Source organism: Anoplolepis gracilipes, chromosome 2 (assembly GCF_047496725.1).
Source record: "Anoplolepis gracilipes chromosome 2, ASM4749672v1, whole genome shotgun sequence".
Lineage (NCBI taxonomy): Eukaryota > Metazoa > Arthropoda > Insecta > Hymenoptera > Formicidae > Anoplolepis > Anoplolepis gracilipes.
In genome coordinates this window covers 18353526-18381288 of record NC_132971.1, presented here as the reverse complement: position 1 = coordinate 18381288, position 27763 = coordinate 18353526, and the positions used below count along the sequence as shown (strand labels likewise).

Genomic DNA, 27763 nt, shown 5'->3' with positions numbered 1-27763 from the left:
CTTCTAACAGGTAATTCAATTCTGTATTGTTTTATTCATAACCATGATATAATAGAACTTAACACGATATTACGATCATTGAATATGTGAAATGGTCATAACTAAATGCGAAATAGAAACAAAAATACATAGAGAAATAATCGTGCAATGTATAAAGTTTTTTATGGCTAACCAATGATCGATCTACACAGAGGTAAAATTTAAAGCGCGCTTCGTTATTATTTCCACCAATAGCATGCTTATTTATGCGTAACCCGCAATAATCGCTAGCGATTATTGTATCAAACTGTCGCGCACACACGGTGAACTTCGATTCGATTATTCAACCGTTTCATTCGCGTTTATTTGCGATTATAAGATTAACTTCCATGCGCGTATGCCGTGTTTATTGTTATCTGTCCACGCTAATTGCTTTTTACTGGTTCTTGATCATGTGCCGTTAAAACAAGAGTATTGTATTATTTCTTTTAATTTTGCTTATTGTCTTAAAATAAGTGTGATTATTATTAACGCTCCTACCATTGCATTACAATTATGTAAATTTTGATGTATGTATTATCGCTGATTTTTAAACTTGCTTTTTTATATACAAAATATTTGTTTATATATTGTATATGTATATCTAACCAATTTATTTTTCCATTGTGTGTTTCTAACGAATTACATAGATTAATACATAAAAATTATTAAATTATAAAAGAGAGAGAAATAATTTTAAAAAATTAAATATTTTTTTATATAATTTCTTTTCCGTTATTCTAATTTTTTATGAGTGTATATATTTATTATTCTTCTTTATAAAAATCGGAAAAAATTACATATTTCTTTAATGCATTTTATCTTCATATTTGTTTAAAATCTTACAATTAATGATTATTAATCTTGTATGTATTTCAATAAGACACTTCGAAATATTACGTGTGTCCAGATAATTTATGTTCATGCTATTCAACATTGTTGAAGCCTTTAATTAACGGCTAATCGTGGACGATAGAAAATTAGAGCATAATTAAAGCCTTTACAATGAGCTACTTAAGCTGATTGTGAGTTTATGCTGATTGCATTCAATTAGTGATTCTCCATGTTGCGAGTTCAATCATGAATTGAACGAACACAAATTTAGATACGATTTCATGTGTGAATCAATGTATACCGTCTCGTACTAAAACGTGTCTTATCAGGTATCAGTATCTCATTACATTGTAAACATTTGCTAAAATTTATTTGAATGAAAACATTTTTACTATCATATCAATGGCTAATTGTTCAAATTGATGATTTTAGAGTGTGTATAATTATAAATAATACGATTGATTTGCAGAGCGGCTACATAATACAAAGATGTATGCGTATATTTGCAGCAAACAATAATCTAAAATCAATATTTTCTTCTATACTTACTTACGTACTGTGTACGTTAAGATTTATGTACTGTTATCAGTATCATTTTTTAAACTTTTTATTATATGCGTAGAAAAATAAATAATATACTCAACGATCAATACCTTTTGATATAGCAGTACTTTCGAATTATTTGATTATTGGCAATGACATATTTTCTATATAAATGTTCATTATTTGCAGCTTCTGCTTGATAAAAGAAATAGGGACAAATTTATCAATGCATTGATCTATGCAATGATAAATATCAGAAAAAAAGAAAACCGAACGTCAAGTTGATTACAAAAACTCTTCTACAAACGTTGTAAATGTAAAATTTATTGTATAATGAAATTATCCATTAATATCTTATTTTGAAAAATCTTATTTTAGGACGGTTGTAACATTTATAAATTTATATTTTAAAGCAGGGACTTCTTTTCTTATTTATTTTTTAATGTTAAAATTCGAAAATTTCTAAATGTGATAATTAATCTCTCGTAGAAAAAACATCGTGCAAAGATAACTGCACTATGAATTGTAATAAAATTACGAGTAACGTCATCGAACTAAAGAATAGTATTGCAAAGAGTACATTGAGGGTTTTATAAGAGTGTAAGCCCGAAATTGTAACTTTAATGGAATGAAAAAAAAAATGATTCAAAATTCGCTTTGATATTAAGAAATACGTCTAAATATTTCTGTATTTATTTCCATATTTATTAGGTCAATTAATATGTAGTGTTGTTATAAGATGCAAAATATATATATATACACACGCACACACACACATACATATATATATATATATATATATATATATATATACATTATATCGAGCTTTTATACCTTATTATTTCTTATTATTAAAAAAAATCTCATTATTTAAAAAATTATAAATGGCCTCTATGTTATAAAACCCTCGATATGAATGTATCGCATCGATTATCGCATGATAATTTTATGAAATATGGAAAATTATTGGGTCGAGCACTCCAGTCACGTTTTATTTTCCATTGAATTCACGTAGCATGCATTTCCAAGATTCGACCGCTCGTAAAACGTATCGTAAAGGCAATTGCTTCTCGCCTTTACGTTTCTCGTAAATCGGTTTCTCCCCGATACGGATTATCTAGATTATCGAGAAAGTCCAGCGGCGGCGACGACGGCAGCGGCTGGCGACCCTTTTCTCTATCGTTAGGTGAGGAAGGGGGCTTTTTATACACCGGATTTGCCACGAAGCGCTCGCGCTTCCGGTATTAGCATCGACGTTTACTTAACTAAATGCCTTTCCGCTGAGAAATACACACACGTACACACGTGCATACACACACATTCTCTCTCTCTCTCTCTCTCTCTCTCTCTCTCTCTCTCTTTCTTTCTCTCTCTCCTTCCGTCGCGACCGCGTTCACATCGATAACACGCACGATTCCATCGCGGCCGATCGAAATGCGTGCGACAAAAGTACACGCATTCCTGCAGTCTCCATTTTGATTTCTCTATGATGTCAGTACGAGGTTGTTATTAATTAGTGATGCATGGAGAAAGTGACGTTTCTCCTTGCGCGATAGGAAGAAATCAATCAATTCGGCAGTAACTCGATGTGTATCATTGTTCCTTTTGAGATCAGAAAAGAGAAGGAATAGATTCGCGTGATAGCGTTTATGTTTCGCGCATTCTTGCTTTACGGCATGCATCTTGTAATCTGATATATCGCTAATAAATTGTTATTCACAATGCTTTTGTAAGAGACGCAATAATCAGCTGAAAACTGCGGTTTACGGGGAGAAAATTGCTTTTTTTATTGGCAGTTTTTTTTTTCTTTCTAAAAACATCGTGAATTACAATGCAACGTATTAACTAAACATACTCTCTCTTAATCATTTTATTTTTCGGAAACTCTTTACATCTCATACAAAAAAAATACAGTATCGTCCCGCGATCACATTTATTAAATGGAATACGTAGAAACGCATTGAGGAACGTACCGCGACGGATGTGAACTCCGAGTCGTGATGCCATTTCCATTTCCATTTACACCGAGGATATGTACAAAATGATGAGGGACACCAATAAACAACTCGAGGACAGTATCGGTCCCGCGGTCCCGGTCTGCATCGCTTCCGGTCGCTCGCCTGTAACACGAAGAGCAACCTTACTTGAGATCGCTGATCTCTTACATATAATTGCTGATGACATTTTATTTTAATATTTTTATCTCACAATCAATATCTAACATAAACATATATACAGGGTGTCCGGTAATTGGTGAAAAACCTGTTAATGGCATTCTTGAGATTATTTGGAGTCGATTTTTCCTCGGCAAAAATGTCGAGAGACATCATCATTTTTTGCAATTTTTATCTTTGTAATTAAGGCTTAAATTAAAATTTTATTGGAGTAAGCTCTATCTAAAATTAATTGAAGACTATAGTTTTGGTAATTTTTAACTTCGAAAAGTTTAGTTTGCGAAAAGCGCTTTTTTTCAATCGCTTATAACTCGGAAATTATTGATGTCTCGATATTTACGCTGAGGAAAAATCGTCTTCAAATGACCTCAAGAATCTGCCATTAGCAGGTTTTTCACCAATTACCGGACACCCTGTATGTATACATATAAGAAAAAATATTCTCTCTATTTTCTCGCGCGGTTCCGTCTTTTATCGTGTCACGTTGGCGTTGAATTATCCTTCCAACTGGAACTCGGCTAACCGGCTATACATTTTTATTACGTCACTCCTGCTTCTGTTACGCGGTAAACCCATTATTACGAGAGGTTCTCGGGGGTTTATGCCAGGAATAAATAAACCATCCATCAATCTATCAAGTCTCATTCAGTGAATATAATCTACTTCACGCGAACCGGAAGCAGTGAAGAAGGGAAAGAGGGAGGGGGCGGGGGGGGGAGAGAGGGACAAGAAAGAGAAGGAGGGACTGAAACGACCGGGATTGCGGGTGTGATCCGGATAACGAGGGCTTACTATACAGCACGTGCCACGGATTGGATTTTTGCATGGAAAGTTATTGAAATACTAGTGACGTGTACACTGCGCGAGGAAAGTTTCTCCGGCCAATGTGACTGGTTGAAATTAATTGAATAGCGCGCGCGCGCGTTCGTTCCGCGACGCGAAACTTTTTAATGAATTTCAACTGCGAGCGCGCGATACATTCGGGATAAATGATCCCATTTTCTGGCGGGCGCAATTTGCCGGACTATGGCCGGCGCGAGATCGCCACCACGGTTGTTTGTGTGTTTGGAATGTTGATCGCGGCCGATTTCGCCGCTATTGTAAAAGTTCCGGTCGTGGAGGGTATATACGAGCAGCGTGTATTATTAGGCCCGTCCTTCCTATATCCGACGTTCCATCGGATATCGGTCACTTCGTAAAGCGAATCGAAGTACAATTTCCGGAGATGCGCGCTCGTCTCGCCCCTCCGCTTTATCCGTATAACGCCGGACGCGAAATTTTCCAGACTCGGTCCTCGTAAATTTCCCAAGTTTCGTGCCCACGCGAAACTAACTTTGCTACGTTCGCGGCGCTATCCGCGTTTCTTATCACAACGCAAGAGATTTCGGAAAGACATTCCTTCCGACGGAATTGGGGAAGAAGCGGGGCGGGGGGAGGGGGGGGGGGGTAGGGAGGGAAGAAGGTAGGAGACAAACTTTCTCTGAAATTGTTTTTAACGCATTGTAACCGGAAACTCGGAGGAATTATTCTGGAATACGGCTAATAGCAAAGTTTTCACGCCAAGTCGGAGACCTATATATTTCTTTCGACATGGAATATCGGTCGCACCAGCCGTATGAGCGCGCCGCTTGTACGCATGTACGAATCGAAGAGTAATTTCCGCTCCGTTCAAGCCGTATCAAGCTAGGTAGTTGTAAATTTCTGCGAGCTTTTAAGATGTCGTATTCTACGGATGGGTCGGGATTTTTCGACAGTAAAATTTTTAAGAGCGTGTACTCGAGAAATATTTTTAGCCGTTGCAGTTTGTATTTTCTGCGACAATACAAGCATCAATCGGTGTTGCAATATCAAATCGCTGCGATAGATTCCGAAGCAACATTCCGGAAAGAGTTTGGGAGATTAAAGATTACGGAAACTTACTCACGGATTTATATTGTACTTAATATATTTTAACTCTCATGATTCATATTAAAATTATATCAATATAATATAATATAAAATAAATACACTTTTAGCATGAAATGTAAATGTTTAAAAAAATGCACTGAAATTGGCAGACATTCTATTTCTTTAGACCCTAATTGAAAGTGCAAAATAAAAATTGATACTTCAAGATTTATTATAGAGATTGCTCCCTATCGAATTGTACCAGTTTTGATAAAAAAAGTATTTTAAATAACTCTTTTTTGTGAAGCAGAAAAAGTAACGGAAATTTTTATAAATATTCAGTTAGTTTTTTATATTTTTATTAATGGAATTTCATTAATAGAGAATTATTGGATAAATGGCTTTTCTTCGTATATCGGAATATATCCAAATATATAAACTACCTGTATATAAAAAAAATGCTTTTTTTATAACGTTTTGCAAATGGTTGCTTGTTATATACGATAAAACACGTATATTAAAATATGTTCGGATTATTTTTGTGTTCCATGTGATGTCCCACTTCACGATTTACAAATTCCGATAACCATAATACGAATATTGGCGAACTGAAATTTGTTTTCGCGCGATGTTGTAGCACGAAAAACAGATCGGGATATATATATAACGAATGTATAATTCATGTTTTCCGCACGCGTTTCATTAATAAATTATTCAAGCTGGATCATCGTTCGCCAACTCCTTCGCTCTTCGCGAATGACGAACTGCCTTATTATACGAAACTGGCGCATTCGTGTATTCGTGCAGACACTCGCGTATTTGTACGCGCCAACTTCGCGACTGCATAATTACTAGGAGTTGATTAGAGCGGCAAGTTTCGAAACCCAAAGCTGGGAAGGGACAGCTGCGAAAATATACCTCGGACTGATATTATTTTTTCGGGATACTGGTACACCTGAGATCACACGATGAAAGTAATAAGAATGCGAGAAAATATTTTTATCTTTATATATATATATATATATATATCTCAGCATTATTATCGTTCGATTTCTATTCAGCGGATTTGTGAATAACAAAGCCATTGTGCGTTCCGGAAAACTTTTTCGATCTACATCGGATGCGAGAAGAGATTTTAACGATCGTGGTCACGAAATATCTCGAGTTTACGAACTGGCTGTAAATAGTTAATGCTTAGAGGCCCCGCGAAATCCCCGAACACAGCGGCGACCAATAGAATTATTCTGCACGCTGCAAAACGGGGACCGACGACAACTTTGGGAATTTGTGGTCCGGAAATTACAACTTACGGAATGAATAGTCCATTCGGAGTTCCGGCATCTCCTCTTGCGCGTTTCGAAACGACATGATGCAGTCATTGCACGACGAGACAGAATTACCTTAACTCTATGGAATTACATGCACAAAGTAGAATGCATTTGTCAGTTTGATAAAAGTACATTTTTATTATTTACTAATTGTCTTAATAGTTTCACAAAAATTCGTCAGAACGGAGCAAGATACGAAATTTTTATATATTGTAATATATATATATATATATATATATTATTATTCGATAAATGCAATTAAAAAATTCATATTTATTAATTTATTAGATTTTACTTAATAATTATTCGCATTATTTGGGACTTATTAAAAAAAATGTTAGTAAAGGCTGTACGCATATAATTTGACAAAACAAATCCGAGTTTTTAAACTTTGTAATTTGAAGATACTTCGGTAGGTTTGACTGAACGAGAAGAACCAAAATTTCTACGCGAGTGTCTGCTCAGTGCACGTGACCTTTCGCGACCGTTGTACTCGCGTCGCTCGTAAAACATCGCCGAGAAGACAAAGCTGGCGGGGACTCACAGGAGCAAAGACTCACCATTTAGAACATGAACCCTGATGGACGCCGTATTGGCGTTGCTGGGCTTGCAGCTGTACTCCCCGGAGTCCGAGGGCTGCGCTGTCTGAATAAGGAGCCAGGAGGTGGTGACGTCGCCACCCTTCTCGGTTATCACTGAGACGCCGCCCCTGGGACTGTCGTAGCTCAGGACGTTGTCATTGTAGTACCAGAAGATGTAGGCTGGTGGTTCCGAACTAAAGTGTATGGCGCACGTCAGGTTTATCGTGCTGCCAGCACCGACGTACAGCTCGGGTCCGCCCAGTATCGTCGCCGTAGGTACTGTGATAAAGAAGAATTTTCTTTCGCTTTCCTCTTTCTCTTTGTCTCTTTCTTTCCTTTTTCTTTTTGCCGCCCGTTCCTCCACCTCCTTACTTCATCCACTATTTCTTACCACATTCCTCTCTCGCTCGCTCGACCCGAATAACTCCAGAGATCGTGAAAGCTCTTCGCATGAAAGCCTTTCGGGAATAGTACTTAGCGAACGAGGGAAATGAAAGATCTTTAAAGTCGTCTCGTGATCTGTGAGAAGTAACGAGGTGGAGCTTCTTAACAAACGCAAGGTCGGTTTAATTGAAATAATGAGCGGGCCATCGACGTTATATTTCCTACCGGTGTCGAAAACCTTGAGAGCTTCACGTTTAACGTTTAACGTTTTTAATCGTCAAGCATATCTGTTTTTATTGAATAGATATACAGGGTGTCTCAGAACACCCTTAAAAACGCTCGTGAGCAGGTAGGGCACAGTAAACTGAGCAAAAAAGTTTTATACCATTTTGCGATTTTTGCAATAATTGTTAAAATATTAATTAAAAACGCTTAGCAAAGAATATTATACATATCTACAAGATGTCCGGTAATAATCGCCCCACCTCTCTAGGGCTGATGGAGCAGGTCAAACTGAACATAAAAGTCCTGTATCATTTTGCGATTTTCGCAATAATTATTAAAATATTAATTAAAAACGCTCAGCGTATAAGCGCGCGCCGCATATAGCGCTCAGCATACCCTGAGCGTTTTTAATTAATATTTTAATAATTATTGCGAAAATCGCAAAATGATACAGGACTTTTATGTTCAGTTTGACCTGCTCTATCTGCCCTAGAGAGTTGGGACGATTATTACCGGACATCTTGTAGATATGTATAATATTGTTTGTTAAGCGTTTTTAATTAATATTTTAATAATTATTGCGAAATGGTATAAGACTTTTTTGCTCAGTTTACTGTGCCCTACCTGCTCATGAGCGTTGTTAAGGGTGTTCCGGGACACCCTGTATATACATATATTGTTTCAATTTTAAAATGAATATTTTTTATTTATTTACATTCAAAATAATTTTTTAACAATATGACTCAAAATTTTTATCCACAATCTATAACGCATATTTTATAAATCTTGGTATAGCTATTCTCAAGTGAATATCTAATTTTTTATGATTATGCATCCCCTTCTTTGTTGATCATGCAATACGCATTTACTAATTAATTATTAACTTTACTATAAATATATAAATAAAATTAAAAAAAGAAAATAAAAGAAAGAACACTGATCTTCTGGACCGATAGATAGAGATGTTATGCGAATTGAGAGTTAAATACATTACAATATTTTTAAAAATATTATTAATGAGAAGATACAAGAACGACGTAAGATTAAATGTGCGAGAATATGTGTAAAACTTACCAACGACGTTTAAATGAAACTGATACGACTTGATAGGTATGGTGGAAATCTGACATTCGTAGATTCCCTGGTCTCGCTCCTGTGCCCATTTTATGCAGAGAGTCCACTCGGACCATTCGCTATTGTGACCCGTGTTTTGTCTATGTAGTGCTTGAAATCGCTGATCGCTCGTGTATGTGTATGCTCCCGCCGTTAGAATGTGGATATCTCTGTGCCTGACCCAGGATACCTTTACAAACAAAAAAGGCAGTAAAGATGATAAATGGTGATTAAACAAACAATTAATATATTACACACAACACTCGTAAAATATCTTGTATGTCTTCGTTTGTGTTGTGAGTCTTCACAGTTGTGAATTTATTTCAGAAAACAAAAGTAATTTTGATATTTTGTATTATTATTATAATAAATAGTATTATTAATATAATACTATCATTTACATTAACAAAATTTTATTCTGCACATTTTCAACTTATTTTTAATCATCCCTTTTATAGTTATACAACACAAACATCTAATAAATACTAAAACGCAAATTTAAAAGAATGTTATAAATTTTCGTATCTTTATAAAAGATAAATCTTATAAAATGCTCTCACCTATGCTTCCGACATTTTAAAAATTTAAATTATTCTTTAAATTTTGTCTTTTAAAGCGAACGCATGTACAAATGGGAAAGTTATTTCTGTGACTTATAAATTTTATACGTCACCTTAAGTGATTTTTTGCAATAAGAGAAATTCGCACTTTTGTAAGAATATATACTCTCGCACTGGAAGCCTCAATAACTTTGAATCTAACCCGCTCGACTGTAGCACAGTCTAGCATCACGAAGTGCTTCGTATATAGTATCTGATTTTATTGCGATTCCGCAATGGAAGGATTGAACGGGAGAATCTATTCGTCTATTTCCGCACTCGCGAGGATCGCCGAAAAGCAGCGATCCGTGCGTGAGATGGTAAGGAAAGTTGTGAAGAAAAGTTTCCCGGAGATATTTTAGCGTTCCCTTCTTCTCTTAGCGCACGCAAAGCATCAGATTCACAAACGCGTGGTGGTGTCAGTGTGAAACTACGAGGGTCTCCGACGATTTTCAGGGAAAGCCTTCGAACGGAAAATAAAAGGATTTCCGCGGAACGAAACGATCCAGCAGGCGTTCTCTTACATTCGAAACCCTTCTTCAGAATTCTTTAAAAATAATATTATCCTAGAAGCCGCACCCTTTATACGAATCTTTTTGCATTTCTTTTACGCGACTGACTTTCTATCTACTGTCTTTTATCTTAATTCTGCATCAACGATCTTATCTTGAAGACAAAGTTAACAAAGTTGCAATACAAAAAACAAAATCAATACAATTATTGACTTGGATTAACAAGTCAAGTATAAAGTTAGAAAATAGCACAGATTTCCATAAAGAATCGATTTGTATGGAATAGAATTCTGCTTTTTGTCATAGATAATTTAACATATAAATTAATCAAGTTAATACATTATTTATTCAAGTAAGATATCAAGTAAGAAACTGTAAGAAAATCTTGAATAGTTTTCGATCATAAATTGTAATGAAAACTATTCAACAGGAAGACAGCCCCGTCTGTTTAAAGAAATTTTAATTATCATTTTAATTACATGAAAGGAACAATAAAGGCCTAATTTAATCGCAATTTTCTTCCTTGCGTGGAATAATAATACATCGTGGTGATAAGTGGACAGGAACAAGAAATTAAATCTTTCTAATGAGGAAAGTTCGGTCACTTAAAAGTTAGACCGTAAGAAAAGGCACTTCTGTACGCTCGTCGAGGCATACCGACTGTTTTAATATTTTCAAAGACTACTCCTCAAGCTCTCAATAAAGTGTATACATTTCTATTCCGACAAAGCAAATATTTTTATTCTTTCATAATTTCGAAATATGCAACATTGATGAGGAAGAAAGAAAAACCTACAAATTTCCATAGCGAGAAAATAATTTTGTAATAATAATCAAAATTCATCTAATAAATAAAACAACAACATTCTGTACGAAATAGTCAAATAACATTATTTATATTCATATTTTTATATTAAATTCACAATATCAACTAAAAAGATTATTATTTTCTCAGATGTATGCATCGCTAAGTTATATTAATACCGTTAAATCATAGGGTCCAAAGAATCGTATGTGCGAAATAATATTCGTGTAGGGATAATTTATCGCTGCCATCTGTCAGCCATCCATCCCGAAAGCAATCGCAGAGCAACGAGCAAACATTGGAATTCGCGGTGTAAGTTCGACGCGTATTAACGTCGGGTCTTCGCGCGAAGCGTACATCCCCCAATGCGGGGAAATTTCAGAAATACATCCCTCTGTGGGTGGTCTTTAGCAGAGTGAGGTCGGAACTTGGCTGTTCGTCGATATTTTCACAGTGTCCGACCTCGTACATAAACCAAACGTGGAGGGATGATTGTGGGTCGGTGCACACGTATGTACATACTACTGTCGTCGACATATACATATATGCATGTCCCGCCGTTGGCATCACTTAGCGTATTTACTCGACGAAGTTTGCGTCTCTCGCGACGTCTGGCTAGCTGGGCAGCTATCGCACGGGAACAAAAGCAGTTTAGCGCTTCCTAACTTAACCATCGGGACGAATGGGGCGACTCGCAGACGGAGGCGAAGCACCGGCACCCGCGTGAAACTACAAGGAGACGTCGGGAATGATGTATGTCGAACGTTAAGTGAAACTCGTGCGAACATAACAGGAATGTGGCAAATAGTTTCTCATATTGTCTGCAATGTGAGTTTTAGCATGTACATTTCTGTAAATAACGGTATAAAGAGATCCACTCTTTCAATCGCGATTTATTAAAAAAATAACTCATGCTCATATAACGCGCACAGATACATTTAGTGTATAAGAATTTTCTAATCCTACTAGTGTTTATATTTGAATATATATATACACTTTCTCTCTCTCTCTCTCTCTTTCTTTCTTTAACAAATTTATTTTAATAACAATATATTTTAAAAGTATTATAAAAAGTGTCTTATAATTACAATTAATACCTGATCTCTCCTAACTATACTATGTGTATAATATTATTTCTTTAAACATGTCTCTTCTAAAATTTCTCTTATTTTGATTATTTTAAACAATATATCATAATATTTATCTTTTTTTAAATATCAGCTTTGAGTAAAATTTTTAGTAAAAATTTCAAAACAACTTTTTTTAAATCTTTACATTAAGAGTTAGTAGTCTAAGAATTTATAAAAGTCATTCGTTTATATTAGTTTAATCAAAAAGTAATGTTCTTTTGACAATGGATAACGTTTTATGTTTTTCAATATAAAGCACTGTTCCTAAGCTATAAAATATATATATAATGTGTATATTTTATTTTTTAACTTAAGAACAATGTTTTATATTGAAAAACACAAAAACGCCATCTATTGCAAAAAAGACATTTTTTTGGCCAACCCAATAATAAAAAAATAATTTATATATGAATATCAAATACTTACAAGAGATACTAGCCACATTGTAATAAAATATAATACTTTTTCGGTTTAGCAATCAATATTTTTATATAGTCGAAATATTACTAGCAATATTAGTAATCATTATGTAAATGTTACATGTTAATTTGAAGTATTACGTATCTTTATTGCAATTTCGATAATAAAAAAGGCATAATTGTTAGTGGAGTAAAGTTTCTAGTTAAAACAAAGATAACTACTTCTACATTAATACCACTTTGTCTAAATTGTCTTGTATAAACGCGTCGCAAATAAACTTTATATTTAATTATTTTATTTGCAATCGTTCTTTTTTCACGAGCGTCCTTGCTCTCAATCAAGCACACGAAATATCGATCCTGTTAGATGATGATCTTTCCAGTATTCGTCCCGAATGGTGTTTGATCGTTTTATTTACCATAAAATATTTTTTTCGTCATGTATAAATGTTAAATGTCAACTCGTTGCGACATCTGTGTAGTGATTGGTAATGCATGTGCGTCAATAGGATATGTAGTGTGACATGTGTCAAAATATATTTTCAGTTTCGATAACGTCGAGAAGGTCCTTTATCTTCATAGTATATTTTATTCGAAATTATTCGAAATTTGTTATGAATTTAAAAAGTTTATTCGTCACAACAATTGTGAGAATAAAATATATAGTGCAATCTCATGACACCAATATTTACATTCTTTTTTTGTTAAAAAATACATATTTTTATTTATAGTTTGTATTATTTCAAAGTATATATCTTTTAAACTTTTTTTTAACCCTTGTCATTTGCTATTCAAAATACCATGCCAAAATTGACAATTAAAATTTATATTGTAAATATATGATATATAAAAATTTATATTGTAATATATAATATGTAAATATATATATAATAATATATAAATTAAAATTTATACACATATATTATACATGTATCGAGGGTTTCATAATATCAAGGCGTCAATCCAAAATCTATTTTTACATGAGAAAAGAAAAAGCGGTTTAAAATTCGTATTTGATACATTAAGAGAATAAATATTTTCTACATTTATTTCCATAATTATTAGGTCAATTAGTACGCAGCTCTGCGCGCGTGTGTAGAGCTTTTATATATTAGTATCTCATTTTTCAAAAAATTAGAAATATGTCCTTATGTTATAAAATCCTCGATATATATTATAATAAAATTTAAATATTAATACTTTTTAAAATCCAAATTATTTTGTCAGTTATACATAAGTTATACATAAGTTTATCAAACTTTGATAAATAAGATCTAAAATTTTATTGCTTTCTTGATCTTTAGATTGTTATCATAATTGTTGATGAAGGAGAATGAAAGACCAACGGCAATTTCCGTGTTACTATGCGGCACTGATTTATTCAGAAGAATTTTTTATGATCTTCCAAGCTTTTGTACAGAATTTTAAAAAGTGAAAGAGACTAATCGCCGTGTATTAATTCTAAGTATGCCGCTACATATATATATATATATATACTAATGTACGATCACTAATGGAGTTTCTATTAATAATAGAAAATTTCTTGTTTAAAAATTCCAACATCTAAACGATTAGTAGCTTTTTGATATTTTTTATTATCTTGATGACGTGCATTATCGTAGTAATAGCAAGTTTCGTTCATTCCGAGCAGTCAAACACAGACGTGAACGTAATAGTTAAGTAATTTAGGGGTCTCAAGTATTCTGTTTCTAACAGGGATCTTGCCACAAAATCAATCCATATTTGCTGAAACTATCGATTTCTATCCTTTCTCTATTAAAATTAGTATTCCGTTTACCCGTATATATGAGGCAACCTATTCTGTTATAGATGCGGAAATTACAATGAGAATCTGTTCATGTTGTGATTTGGAATGCGACCGTATTATTCGAACAATAATCATCTTGGATAACGCGATAATTAAGGAAATGACGAATAATTTCGTTACCTTTTTCATTGTTACCGAGTTTATAATAAAAACTATATTTGTTTTTCTTTTTTATTAAAAAATATAAAATATTTAAATGTCCGAGACTTATTTCTTTTTCTAATTTATTTTATATAATATTTACAGTTTAATATTTAATATTTAATATTTAACTTGTCTATTTTATCTATTTCATATATTTTATCTAATCTTTTATATTCTAGACTAAAAATCAATGTCATTATTATACAATAATGATATAAAACACGAATATCTCAATTGAAATAACATAATCTGTTATTTAAAGTGACAATGTTTATAGATTTGAATAATAAATGTGAATATGATTTCAAGCTCGAAATTTTTATCATGTATAGATTTATTGGCAAAAAGATTTGTAACGCAATATGAATTTCTGTATTAATAATACATACAAGTTTGACTAGTTTTCATAACGCTTCCATTGCTTTAATATTTTGCGGAATATTGTATTTCATTTTTGTAATATTTCCCCATTTTATTTTTTTTAATATCTATGACCGGTATTGCGTGGAATTTTGTGTTATTTTTCTCTCGATAATTCTGCTATCGCACTAATCAGACGGGCGTTTGTGTCATGAAATATGATTAAAAACTCTCTCTTTTAATATGCGTGCCACATGAAGTATGTATTGAAATTTAATCCATTGACGTTAAATGAAGATAATTCCAGTATTATGAGTTTCCTGAAATATTCAATTGTACGGTTGCCTGTAGTTACAGAACATATAAAGTATGATAATATATTTTGCGTATCTATGAAAATATACAGAATATAAACTCTATAAATATATTGTATATGTTATATAAAATTTGTGATAAGCTGTTATAAGTTGTTCAGATTATTTTACAAGGAAAATCGTTAAAATCATAACATTTTTATGTGATAGAATATGGTCTCTAACCACTTAAAAATGGTAATTTATATTTTATATTATTTTAATTTTTTTTAATTACGCATAAATATTCTTTTACATTTTTACAATAATTATTAATTACAAGCAATATTTTTTTGTATTTATTAGTATATAATTAATTAGTATATAATTAAAGAAATATAAAACAGATATTATTTTTTATTAAAAATACTTTAAAAGGACTCAAACGTGAAATGCATCAATCAAGACTAATACATATTGCAAATTCAAATCATTATTTTATCGAACAGTTAAAATATTAAATGTGTTATATATAACAAAATATTTATAATAATCATTTGCAAACATTATTTCTAACATGAAAATAACATCCCTGCAATTATTAATGTAAAGGTGATACAAGTTTTTACTTTCTCTTCTATTGTAACGGTAATTTAGCCATTTAATATTTTGTAATTCCATAAAACAAAATCCACACAGACTAGTATTATGTCTGGTTTTATGTAAATTTCAAAATTTGTTTATTTCTCTCTCCCTCTCTCCCTCTCTCTCTCTCTCTCTCTCTCTCTCTCTCTCTCCGTCTGTTTTTAAATTTTATACATTTATTATATTGCGTATAAAAATATAATATAAATCTTAAAATCTTAACGAAATTAGAATATTATAAAAAAATATTTTTTTCTTACATATTCTCATGTAATACAAACAACAAGATATGAGTCTTAATTTTATATAGTTCTGTTATATTCGGGCTCAACTGGCGCGCTATTGATGTAGACAGATTGAATTTTTATAACGCTATGAGCAGAACGCCAAATTATAGCAGTATGCAAATCAGTGAATAAATCAGTAGAATTAATTCCAGAAGAATTATATATCAGAAATAATATTAAATTTCATAGGGATAAATTTTTGAGAAAATCATTAAAACATGATACTTTGTTCGTAAATGTATAATATATTGCATCTCCGTTAATGAGTTTATTTGAAGCATATTTTTTTGATAATCACTTGTGATATTCCATTTAATCTAACTTATTTATATTATTGCTTTCATTAAATTTTATAGAATGTTTACTAATCGAGTTTAAATTGAAAAATTGTTTAATTTAATTTTATTTTATTTGACAAAATTCATAAATAGTAGTTTAATAAAGTTGTTTGTATTTTTTCATCAAATTAATTTTTTTAATCACATATAATTGTGTTGATAACCCGTGAAATTTAGGGAATAGGGAAGAAAGTTATTATATCAATTTAAAATGATATGTTAATCTAAGATTTTCAATGATTTAATAATACTTACAGTTATTTCAATAATATTTACTTATATAACTATATTGTATATTAGCTTTGCAACAAGCAGCCTCAGGCGACTAACCAACTCGGTTCCGCGTGAGACAGCTTAACCACTAGTGCACGAATAATTAAATTGCTTTGTGAGAAAGCAGAATCGCGGAAAAATTTTCGAGCAAAACCCTGATCTATTATTAAACGCAATTACCACGTAACGCCGTGAAACAACTATAAAGGGGTGCAAAATCAATTTTCAATGTTTCTTTCATCATGTAATATTACATCCGACGTTTTTGCAGATGTTACAATAGCTTAAATTAAGTTTTTGTAGAATTTTAATTATTCTGTTATGGTTAAAATAAAAGATATATTTTCAAGTAAAACAAATTTTGTGTACAATATTGTATTTGTTGCTTGCATTTATAATATACATATATATATACATAATATTATATTGATTTCTTTTAATATAAAAATTTAGTTAAATGTTCTCTGTTTCTTGTTTCAAATTCTTAAATTTAATATTAAAAATTTCAGTGATTTCTTTGAAAGGTGAGAAACACACATACACATTTTCTAAATTACTCTATATAATAAAATCTATTTATATAACTTTTGTTATTTTTTATATTATTAAAAAGAGAAAAATTTAAGTTATGAGAAACAACTTTTTATGTATTTCTAAATTTTCAAATATTTTCAATATTTTTTAAAAATTATTAGAGCGACTTTTTTATGTGAAAAAAATTAAGTTTAGCTTAGAAAAAAATGTATCAGAATTTATCGAGAAAAAAGTGCGGTAGGCAACATTTTATGTAACATAACTGATTTCGTCAAGTACTTTTCTCGATCTTTTTAATTACTTCATAAAGTCTGACATGGAGTTAAATTACCATTGTTGTTGCAAGAATCTTTATTGTCATCGTTAGAATAGAGTAACTGAATCTCTCCTTGTATCAAGGAAAATACTAACCGCGAAAGCGACAAGACTATCGTTTATGATATTCAATATGAGCTATTAAAAATAATCAAACCGGTAAAATTACATATATTTTAAAGAATGTTTATGTATTCTCATAAAGAATTATATTCAATAAAAATCTACACAAGATGAATTTAATTATTCAACAACTCTGAAAATTTCTTTTGAAAGAGATGTAATACTACATCTGCGATAATATTGAGTTTCCAGTTACTTCTAAAATCAATTAATGTCCAATCAACTTTGTACAATTCGATTATATCCTGCAAATTGTTTTTCTTAAGATGGATCTTTTAATAAAAAGTGAGAGAGAGATGTTTGTTTTTAGTTTAACGCGCGCGCGTCTTTAGGTATAAATTGACTGTATATAAAAATAAATAATATCTTATAATAAAAACATGATATTATTGATCTAATATTATCATATGTATATTAAAAGTTTCGTATTATTAATGCCTCCTTAAAAATGTAATATTATTAATATAACCAGATTAAGTGCAGAATGATGTTTCTATATTCAAATTGTTTATTTATGCAATGCTGAAATATAATTATTTTTACTATACCTATTATTATAAAGCTAATAATAAATTTATAAAAATTGTTAATTTCAAGTATTATTATCAAATAATAATTCTAAATGCCAAATTTATTGATGCATGTATTTTAGAATAAAATATATAATTATATATATAATTATACATGTATGGGTGCGTATGTGTAAAACTAAAACTTTCGCATTCTTTATTTAGGAAAATAAAAATACTATAGAGATGTTATCAAATAATTATTATAATTTACAATTGTAACATTTTAAATAGTAAGAGTATATTATTTTCAGATGACATTTATATTTTATATTTTTTTACAAACAAGCAAATTAGAAAACTGAGCGATTAAAAGTCAAACGCGGATGTTAAGTACGTCGATTTTACAGAAAATAATTTTTCTGCAAAATTGATAAGTGCACAGGGCACATATTTTACACGGTGTATTTATCAAGATTTAAATTCTCATTTTTGAGAATTTTATAAACCCCTCCTTACCCCTCTAAAGAGACGGGCGAGAAAAATTCCCGATTCAGCGACTTCGCCCCGATATTTTTCTCGCCTACGTCTCTTTTGAGGGGGAGGGGGGGGGGGTAAGGAGGGGTTTATAAAATTCTGAAAAATGAGAATTTAAATCTTGGTAAATACACCAAGTAAAATATGTGCCCTGTGTACCTATCAACTTCGCAGAAAAATTATTTTCTGTGAAATCAACGCACTAACATCCAACTAACGTTTGGCTCTTAATCGCTCAGTTTTTTAATTTACTTGTTTGTAAACATTAAAGAGCCTTATTTTCTCACAATCAGTAATTTATTATACTTTTTTATTTATAATGATTATATGGACAATGTATTATGAAAAAAACTCTTACGATCTTGTTGCCCAAATTGCGAACTCGGCATGTGAGGTATGCTGTTTTTCCAATCAGAGCCGTTACGTTAGCATTCTGCGAGAAGTCGAAGGAAGGTTCCTTCGTGTCCAGTGCGGGAGGATCCAGCATTTGTTGTCGTGGTTTAGTTTGAATCGCATGTCTGTCCATGTTATCTATCGTCCGATCTCCTAGGCTCAGCGTATCTGAAACAAAGAAAAATTCGCTGATTGAGTATTCAAAAGTTACAACGTCGAGTGATCAATATCAATTGCAGTCCATGATAATAAATTTTACGTACTATTCTCTCTTATTAAATAATTCTTATGTATAATATTTAATAAAGAGATTTCAAAAGCTAAGTTTTAAGCTGCTATTGAAAGTGCTAACAAATATTTGAATTTTTTATTATTGTTTTAAATAAAAGTCATGAAATATATTTGTGATTGACATTTCCAATTATAGAATTTCAATTTGTACTAGGCTATATGAATGGAATATTTTATCTATATCATTTAATTTACGATTGATAAGGCAGCTTTTAAAACCAGACAAGCGATTAGTGAGATTTTCAATTAATTGAAATCTCCAATGGCAGCTATTAAATGCATGAGCGAGAAATAACGAAGTTCTGAAATGCCAACGTCCAAAAACGTTTACAACTTTTTGAAAAAGTACGCAATATTCTCCACAACATATTTTTTCTAGAATTATTCGTTCCAAGTTCCAATAAAAACTATCAGATCTTTTTGTAACTTCAAAATCGATTTTTTATCAATTCTCTCTCTGTTTCAATAACTCGGAGAAGCTAAACGCAGCTAGCGATAGTTTCATACGCAGGCGACGATCGTAGTATTCATCGAAATAGAGAGCGATTGGCGTTTCACTCGACAAATCGAGGCTATTGATTCCGTCTATTCACTTTTGCCGCATTCGCCACTATCGCATGCATTTGTATCTTTTCTTGCACGTCATTCGCTCATGCGCGCGCAATAATTTTTGTTATATTTTACTGATTCTTTCGGTGTGTATATGCGTGTATGTACGGAAGCTTTATTACAGTAAAAGCTTTAGATTTCGGTTAGAATTGCAGCATAATCGACTTAGGGATGAATCTATGTGAAAGCTAATGACATCTGAACTTTAAATGTTTCTAATTATCAATAGATACGGTGTAGTAACCAACAAAATAATTGTTTTTTTAATAAATAAATAATAATTAAAACATGTAATTATTTATTAACTTTCTTCTGATCTATTCACAGCTATAAATAATTTTAACAATATTAATAACTTTTTATATTAATAATTTGAATAACTGTTTTACTTTTTATTACACACTGCATTAAGATATAAAATATTTAAAAAAATATTTTTATTAATAAAATATTTTTTGTAAAATAAGATATAAAATATCTTTATTCTAATATTTTTTTGTTCAATCATACGATTGTGTTATAACTTCCAGTTTTCATATTTTGTCGAAAATCATTATCTGCACTTCTAGTCAATTGCGGACCATTGATTTTCGCATGGTGAATAATAATACATAAATATCAATTTAGGAAACAATCGCATGATAACACAAATATCGTTAAAACACAACAAAATGAAACGATCCAATTATATCTAAAAAAAAAAAACATTCTTTATAAAGCAAAGAAAATATAATTTGCATCATAAAATTGCATTATAAAAGTACACTAATATAATTTTATCAATAGTATAAATACAATACGTATATTGAGTAGAAATTTAATATTATAAAAATCACGCGTAAGAAAATTTTAATATCTGATTTTTTGTTAACTTCTATGATTCTCATAAACGTAATTTATTGTAAAGAAATGTAATGTATTGTCGTTTGATTGTTTTGTTCTCTGTCAAGACTTCGCTAAGAATGTTACAAATAGTAAATTTACATTCTCTTTTCTTTTACTCTTCTTTTTGACATTCTTTTTCCTGAAATTATAAAACATAATAATTGTAACGTACTGTGTATAACAAGTAGTTTGAAATTGTGAATTATTAAACTATTCACCTCAAAAGTTTTAACGTTCTAAGTAATATGTGCATGTTAACTTTTAATTAAAGTTATAAAAGTTATAAAATGCACTCATTTACGTTGCGATATTTGAAGTAATGTAATTACAGTCAAAAGAGCAATAGCACAAAGTACACTTTAAACATTTGAAATATGTATAAAAATAATAATTTTTATATAATTTAATTAATAAAATGTAATCAACTATTGAGAAAATTTAATGGGATTATTCAAGACCTGTGTAGAGTTGTGTGTTGAGATGCTGCAAAATGGTCTGTAGCACTCGTGCACTTTGTGCACTGTAAGTTGTTGAGTTAGAAATGCACTCAGGAACAGTCGATATATGTTTCGAAGTAGCAGAAGTGTTTGCTTAGTGTTTGAAACTAACTCTGCTGCATATTCCGGATTTAATGGCGAAAGATATATCTTACACTATCGTACAAACTCCATATTTAAAACATTTTAATTGTTTTTGACATTTTGGCTTTATTCTAATTATAATATGCTAATGTGTGTGTAAAATATTGATATCTTTTAATTATGACGCGATAATCAAATAACTACATAATAGCCGTTAAAATATTTTATCTGAATATTTTATCTTTACATATCTCTTTGTATATTATTGATATTCTATTTTATCTTATTACAGTACGAAAGAAATTTCTTAATCAATATGACCATTGAAAATAATAGACAAAATAATAGAAAATGAGAATTCTGAGAAAATCTACGATTAATTGCGTTTTTTTTTTTTAACGTATAAATAGTAGAGATGAGTAACTATAACAGTCAAATGAATTCAAAAGTATCTATAGTTTAGTAATCAGAGAACTATAATAGCTGTGGGATGTAGCTATAGCCGAAGGAAGATTGGATAGAATTAGATTAGATCAGAGCTCATTACGCTTCAGCTTAAGAGTGAATTAGGTAAAGAATGGATAAAGGACTCTACTTCAAGCCAAGATAAATCTTTCTTCCTTATTGTTTTTCCTATAATACATCACGTGGATGATAATGGCACTGCCATCTTGAAGACAATGCGATGAGCCGCAATGTAGTAGTATCTTGTCTTTCGCTGAACATGAATGCTGGACTTCAAGACGCCGATATAAAGCTCTTCAGCTTTGGCATCTTTGCAAGATCTGATAGATAGCAAAGTAGCACATTCTTCGTATTTGTAATTTTCTTCGATTTTAGCATTAATCTGTGTGTGTGTGTGAAGTTGGCGAAAACTTATTAATGGTTGAGAGTTCTTATTTTATTTTTAATATTTTTAAAGTCTTGAATAAATAAATATTTATGGCAATTAAACAAAAAAAAATAGCTCGAGACAAACTAAGACGTTAAGTTCACGTTGGGTTTTTTACGTTTGTAGCATTTCTTACCAAATTTTAAACGTTTGAGAGTTTTACAATAGTTTTACAAAAAACGTTTTACATGTATAAATTAGAATATTAATTAAACAAATTAGATCGCTCGAAATACCGGATGTATAAGTACCGAGGTGGGATGCTGATCGATACTGCGCTGATGAATCGCTGGACGTATTTCGATAGTTTTATCGACTTTAAATGAGATTTAGCGTTATTTTATATATATAAGATATACAAGAATTCCGCTCGTCTGTAATAAATTAATTGTGTATTATACATATTCATCTACAAAAGCTATAAATTATGTATAATATTTTAGTGTCTATCCTCTGGAAAAACATGGAAAACTTGGAACTCTCAGAGATTTCTTTTGTATTTGGAAAAAATCAGGGAAGTCTCATGGACTTTTTTAGGATTCAGGAAATGTTTTCAAAAATTTTTATTTTGATTTTAATTTTGCTCTTAATTGTAAACAGTGTACATAGGGAGTAGATCGAGGTTTAGAAACGAGCCATAGTCTCAAGACAAATTTGTTCCGCCCCATTTATCGCGATCTTTGAGATTATTCGATCCTGCAACTTCGTCGTTTCGCCGCCATGTTCTTATATACATTGTTTCATTTGCGCGTATTTCGGCTATTTGGTTAACCAACGAACGTCGCGAGTTCTGTAACATTTCAAAGTGTCGATGGATACCAGCGAGTATCAAGGATTATGTCTAATAATTATAAATTCGTTGGACGCGGTGATTTGGATTGTGGGAAGAGGAGGACAGGAAGAGGAGAGTAAACATTACGCGCAAACAAGTGTCGAAAGTCGAAGTGTTGAATTGAAAAAACGGACGTTCGTTTCATTGTACATATTTATTAATCCGAAAAAGTATACGAATTTTTTGTATATAATGCACGGTGATTTTGTTGTCATTCGTGCGGTGATACGTAAGCGGGAAAAGACCGGTCTGACATAGATTTTGTGCATCAATGAACATAATATATATCGGGAGTGTCATGCAAATGAAGGATTAGGAGAAAATAAGCAAGCCTAGGATGGCACCGGGATTTGTGAAAGCAAAGATAATTTATTATATATGAGGTAATTTATTACTTATAAGCGAAATTATTTTTTTTGGCGCGATTATTGCATAGCAAATTTTATTTTCGTACAATTCATGCATTTTATTATCATTAAAAATTATAAAGAATATGTATTCCATATTTAATATTATGTCAAGACATTGAATATATTGTATAAATAAATACATATATATATATATATTTTTTTTATTTATTTATGTTTATATATTTCTGTTTATATATTCTTCGCCTTAATATAATATTGAATATGAAGTATTCATATTTTTTGTAATTTTTAATGATAAAGAAATGAAAATATTATACAAGAGAAAATGCTTATCCTAGAAGAGTTATTCAATTTTTTAATACACTATAAATCTAACATTTATAATTTAAGAGGCTTTGTTTTTCCTTTGTATCAATGAAAAATATATCCAATAAAAAATTTATTTTAGAGAAAGTTGTATTAAAATTTTGAAAATATTTTCTTTACTTTTTAAACAAAATTATCTAGAAAATTAGGGAATTTTCAGGGAATTTTTTTGCAAGATTTGAGTAGACACTTTGTATTATTTATTATTTGTTAACAATTATGTATTTGTTTGCGCATCAAAATATTTGAATAATTGCAATATATATATTTATATATATATATACTTTCATAAAATAATATTCGTACATATAATATTCTTAATATTATTATTCGTAAAATTATTATTAATTGAATATAAATATAGTGGATTTATCTAATTTTTAATTATTACACGAGATGTTATCGCGTTAAAAAATTATTTATTAATGACTTATAAAAAGAATTACAAAGTGAAAAGGGAAATGTTTGTCGCACACGTCTTTCTCGTCTCACATCTACTGTTCGACCTCTTCTCTTTGCCTGTTCGTTCGTTTGCGATTTTTAATTTGCTCTGTCTTTCGAGTTCGTGTCCTTATTATTGTAAATGAGACAGTCGCGTACACAAATATCGTCATCGGGAAAACATGTGTTCGACGGTCGAGAGTTTTAAATATAACAATCGATATGACAATACGTATATATGTACAAAATAAAATATATCCTTTACAAAAATTTCTTTTACACAAAAAGTAATTCCCTACAATATAGCGCGTAATTTTTTGTATAATGTTAATATATTCCACAAATATTATATATTGTAATTTTTACTATAATATTTTCTCCGTGACGCGAGCTCACGTTGTGTTACAAACAAATTGCGTTTACCGTAACGAGTACTTTCAAGATATTTCGTCAAAGCTTATGCTGTTATCTCTATCTCTCTTGTTTAACCATTCATATAAATCTCTCGCACATTGTGTCCGTGCTAAATATCAAATAGCAATTGTTGAACGATCAAGACGGTACGAATATAAACGCGTATTTTGACACTCAATGTCATTTCATGTTATTGAGCCATCATGCGTACGGGAATGCGGAGAATAAATATTGGGCAAAAAGTACAACGCAGGTGCGTGTGTTTTTGCGAATAATAGTGAATAACATAAATGTCTTGAGCAGATCAGCACACATATCGTTAGGAGTGCCGAATAAAAGTGTCAAGGAGATATAATTACACGACTGCCGTGAATATATATATCGGTAGTCGATTTTCGATTGAAAGTGCGTACGTCGTTGCGCATGAGTGTCAGTACATCGCGAGTTTTGACTTTCGACATCTTTTCATAATATCTATATATAAATGTGCATCGACAGTATCGAAAAAAGTATCGTGCGATTGTCGAATTTTAGTATCGCGAATTTGTAATAATTGATTACTCAATTGACTGTTTCAGTTGCATGTGCGATGCATTATCAATTATCAATATTCAGAGGCCTTTAGGATAGAGAGATGGATGGTTAAAGTCGAGAAAAAAACAGCGGGACTACGATTGGTAAGTCTTAATTAGATATATCATATTTAATCTCTATGACGAATTAGATTAAATTAAGTGTCAATCTATCAATGAGTTATAATTTTACGATTGAGTAAATATCGTTATTTTATGAATACATGATTGGAGAATATTTATTAATAATATGTAAAAATTATTTTAAAAATATAACATTAAATGGTTTTTGCACATATTTTTTACAATCTTTATACATTTATTTACATGATAAGCATGTAAATAATTAATATATACCGTGCATTAAATATTATATTGTAAAAAAATGCACAGAATTTATCTCTTATGAAATGTAGATTTAACAAATAGAAAATTTGATTACTACACATTAAACACTAGTGTAAATGGTGTGTATGACTCTGGCGTCTCACTTCGTAGAAAATCATTAATTGTTGAAAGTTATGGCTTTATTTTTAATATTTTCTAAAATTCTTGATAGATCAAACAAATATTTCGGGTCATTAAACAAAAAAATCGCCTGAAAAACTGAAATGAAAAGTTCACACTGCGTTTTACTTTGTTCTCCGATAACTTTTTTTAGTATTTCTTTGTCAGATTTTAAACCCTTAAGAATTCCATAGTAATTCTACAAAAAATCCGTAAATATGCGTAAAAATTATTAGAATATTTATTAAATGAATTAGAACGCTAGAAATTAAAAGTGATTACAGAATAACACGAAATCTCATTTAAAGTTGAACTATCGAAATACGGCCGAATCGTCACCTTGATAACTCGATAACATATATGTTTAGTATCTCGAACAATCTAATTTGTTTAATAGATTTGTATTAATAATTGCTACTTTTTGTTTCTAATAAATTTTACGCATAGAATTTTCGCTAGAAATAAAAAATAATTACAGATTAATACAAAACCTTATTTAAAGTTGATAGAATTATCGAAATATGATACATATACATCCGGTATCTTGAGCGATTTAATTTATTTAATAATCTAATATTTTTACGCATAGAACTTTTTGTGGAATTGTTGTGGAACTCTCAAGTGCTTAAAATCTAACAAGAAATGTTAAAAAAATCGTTGAATAACAAAGTGAAAAGCAGTATGAACTTGACATCTCAGTTAGTCATTTTTTTGGCTTAATGGTTAGAAATATTTATTCAATTTATCAAGAACTCTAAAAATATTAAAAATAAAATTAGAATTCTCAATAATTAATAAATTTCCATGAAGTGAGACGCCAGTTTCATACAATCTTTTTTTTATAAATTCGCTCATTATTTTTAACTTTTTCCACATCTAAAAAAATATATTATTTTGAATATAATATTATAATACAAGCTATGAAATAAAAGTATACTTGTTCCAATTGTAAGTATAAAACTTGTTCTAACTTATTATAAAAAGTATAAGAAAAAATGTCATTATTTGTTTAAAATTTTGAAATATAATTATTCAATTAAATTGAAATATAATTGTTTATAAGTTTAGTTTAAGAAAAAAATTATGAAAATAACAAACATTTTTCTATGTTCTTTAATATTTATTATAATAATAGAAAAAACATGCATGCATTTACACACATGCACTTTATAAATGAACCAGATAATTGCACTCCTTGTTTATTTCGACTTTGACGATAAAATCGTTGAAGCTTCGTTTCTCGTGAGACAACAAAGGGAGTAAGTCGAGTTGTTAGTTTGATGTCAACGCACTCAAATGGAAACGTTAGATTGTAACCTCCCTAATTAACGCGGACGTATCGCAACAAGCGAGTAAAAGCTGATAGTCTGCGTGGAAAACTTTGCACTTCATTAGCTTTCCACTGTGATACGCCTCAGGTGCAGCAGTCTCTTGCTTTTAAAACTTTAACAATGTGATATCCGTAGAGAAATGTATATGTATTTGTGTATGTGTATTAGTATTAGTAGATGCTTGCTTCGAATCTCGATATACGAAGACAGCAATGATGATATAGAACAGACAAGCTCAGAGAAAAGCCAAAGAGAAGGGACTCCCCGGAGTGCATGGAAAAGCTAGTTATAAGCTCTTCGGTCTTTTAGTTACTGCTACAAAATTAATTAAAGCAAGTGCTCACTCAGGCGGACACAAAATATCAAGAAATGTCTTTTTGTTGCACAATAGTTCATTTATATCATTTTGTCAGAGACAATGAGCGACGGATTTTCTCAGGTATGTCAGAGTACGTTTAAGACTGAAGGAAAAGATTATTATTATAAGATAAAGATTAAATTACACGTCACACAGCTAAAACCCTAACGTTGTTGGGTGTT

At 30.9% G+C, this 27763-nt stretch overlaps 1 protein-coding gene across 2 annotated transcripts in view; it reads right to left on the bottom strand.

Annotated features, from left to right (window-relative positions):
- Positions 1–818: 818 nt before the first annotated feature.
- LOC140676063 (zwei Ig domain protein zig-8) overlaps positions 819–27763 on the bottom strand; it is a 51311-nt gene continuing 24366 nt past the window's right edge. The window contains exons 2-5 of one of the 2 annotated variants that reach the window (XM_072910720.1): positions 19097–19299; positions 9049–9277; positions 7345–7644; positions 819–3515 (exon numbers count right to left, since the gene is read on the bottom strand). In XM_072910720.1, the coding sequence (XP_072766821.1) occupies positions 3415–3515; positions 7345–7644; positions 9049–9277; positions 19097–19299 (833 nt within the window). In that variant the 3' untranslated portion in view covers positions 819–3414. Of the gene's footprint in view, positions 3516–5020; positions 6864–7344; positions 7645–9048; positions 9278–19096; positions 19300–27763 lie in introns of those variants that run through there. The other variant, XM_072910721.1, reaches the window with a different exon arrangement.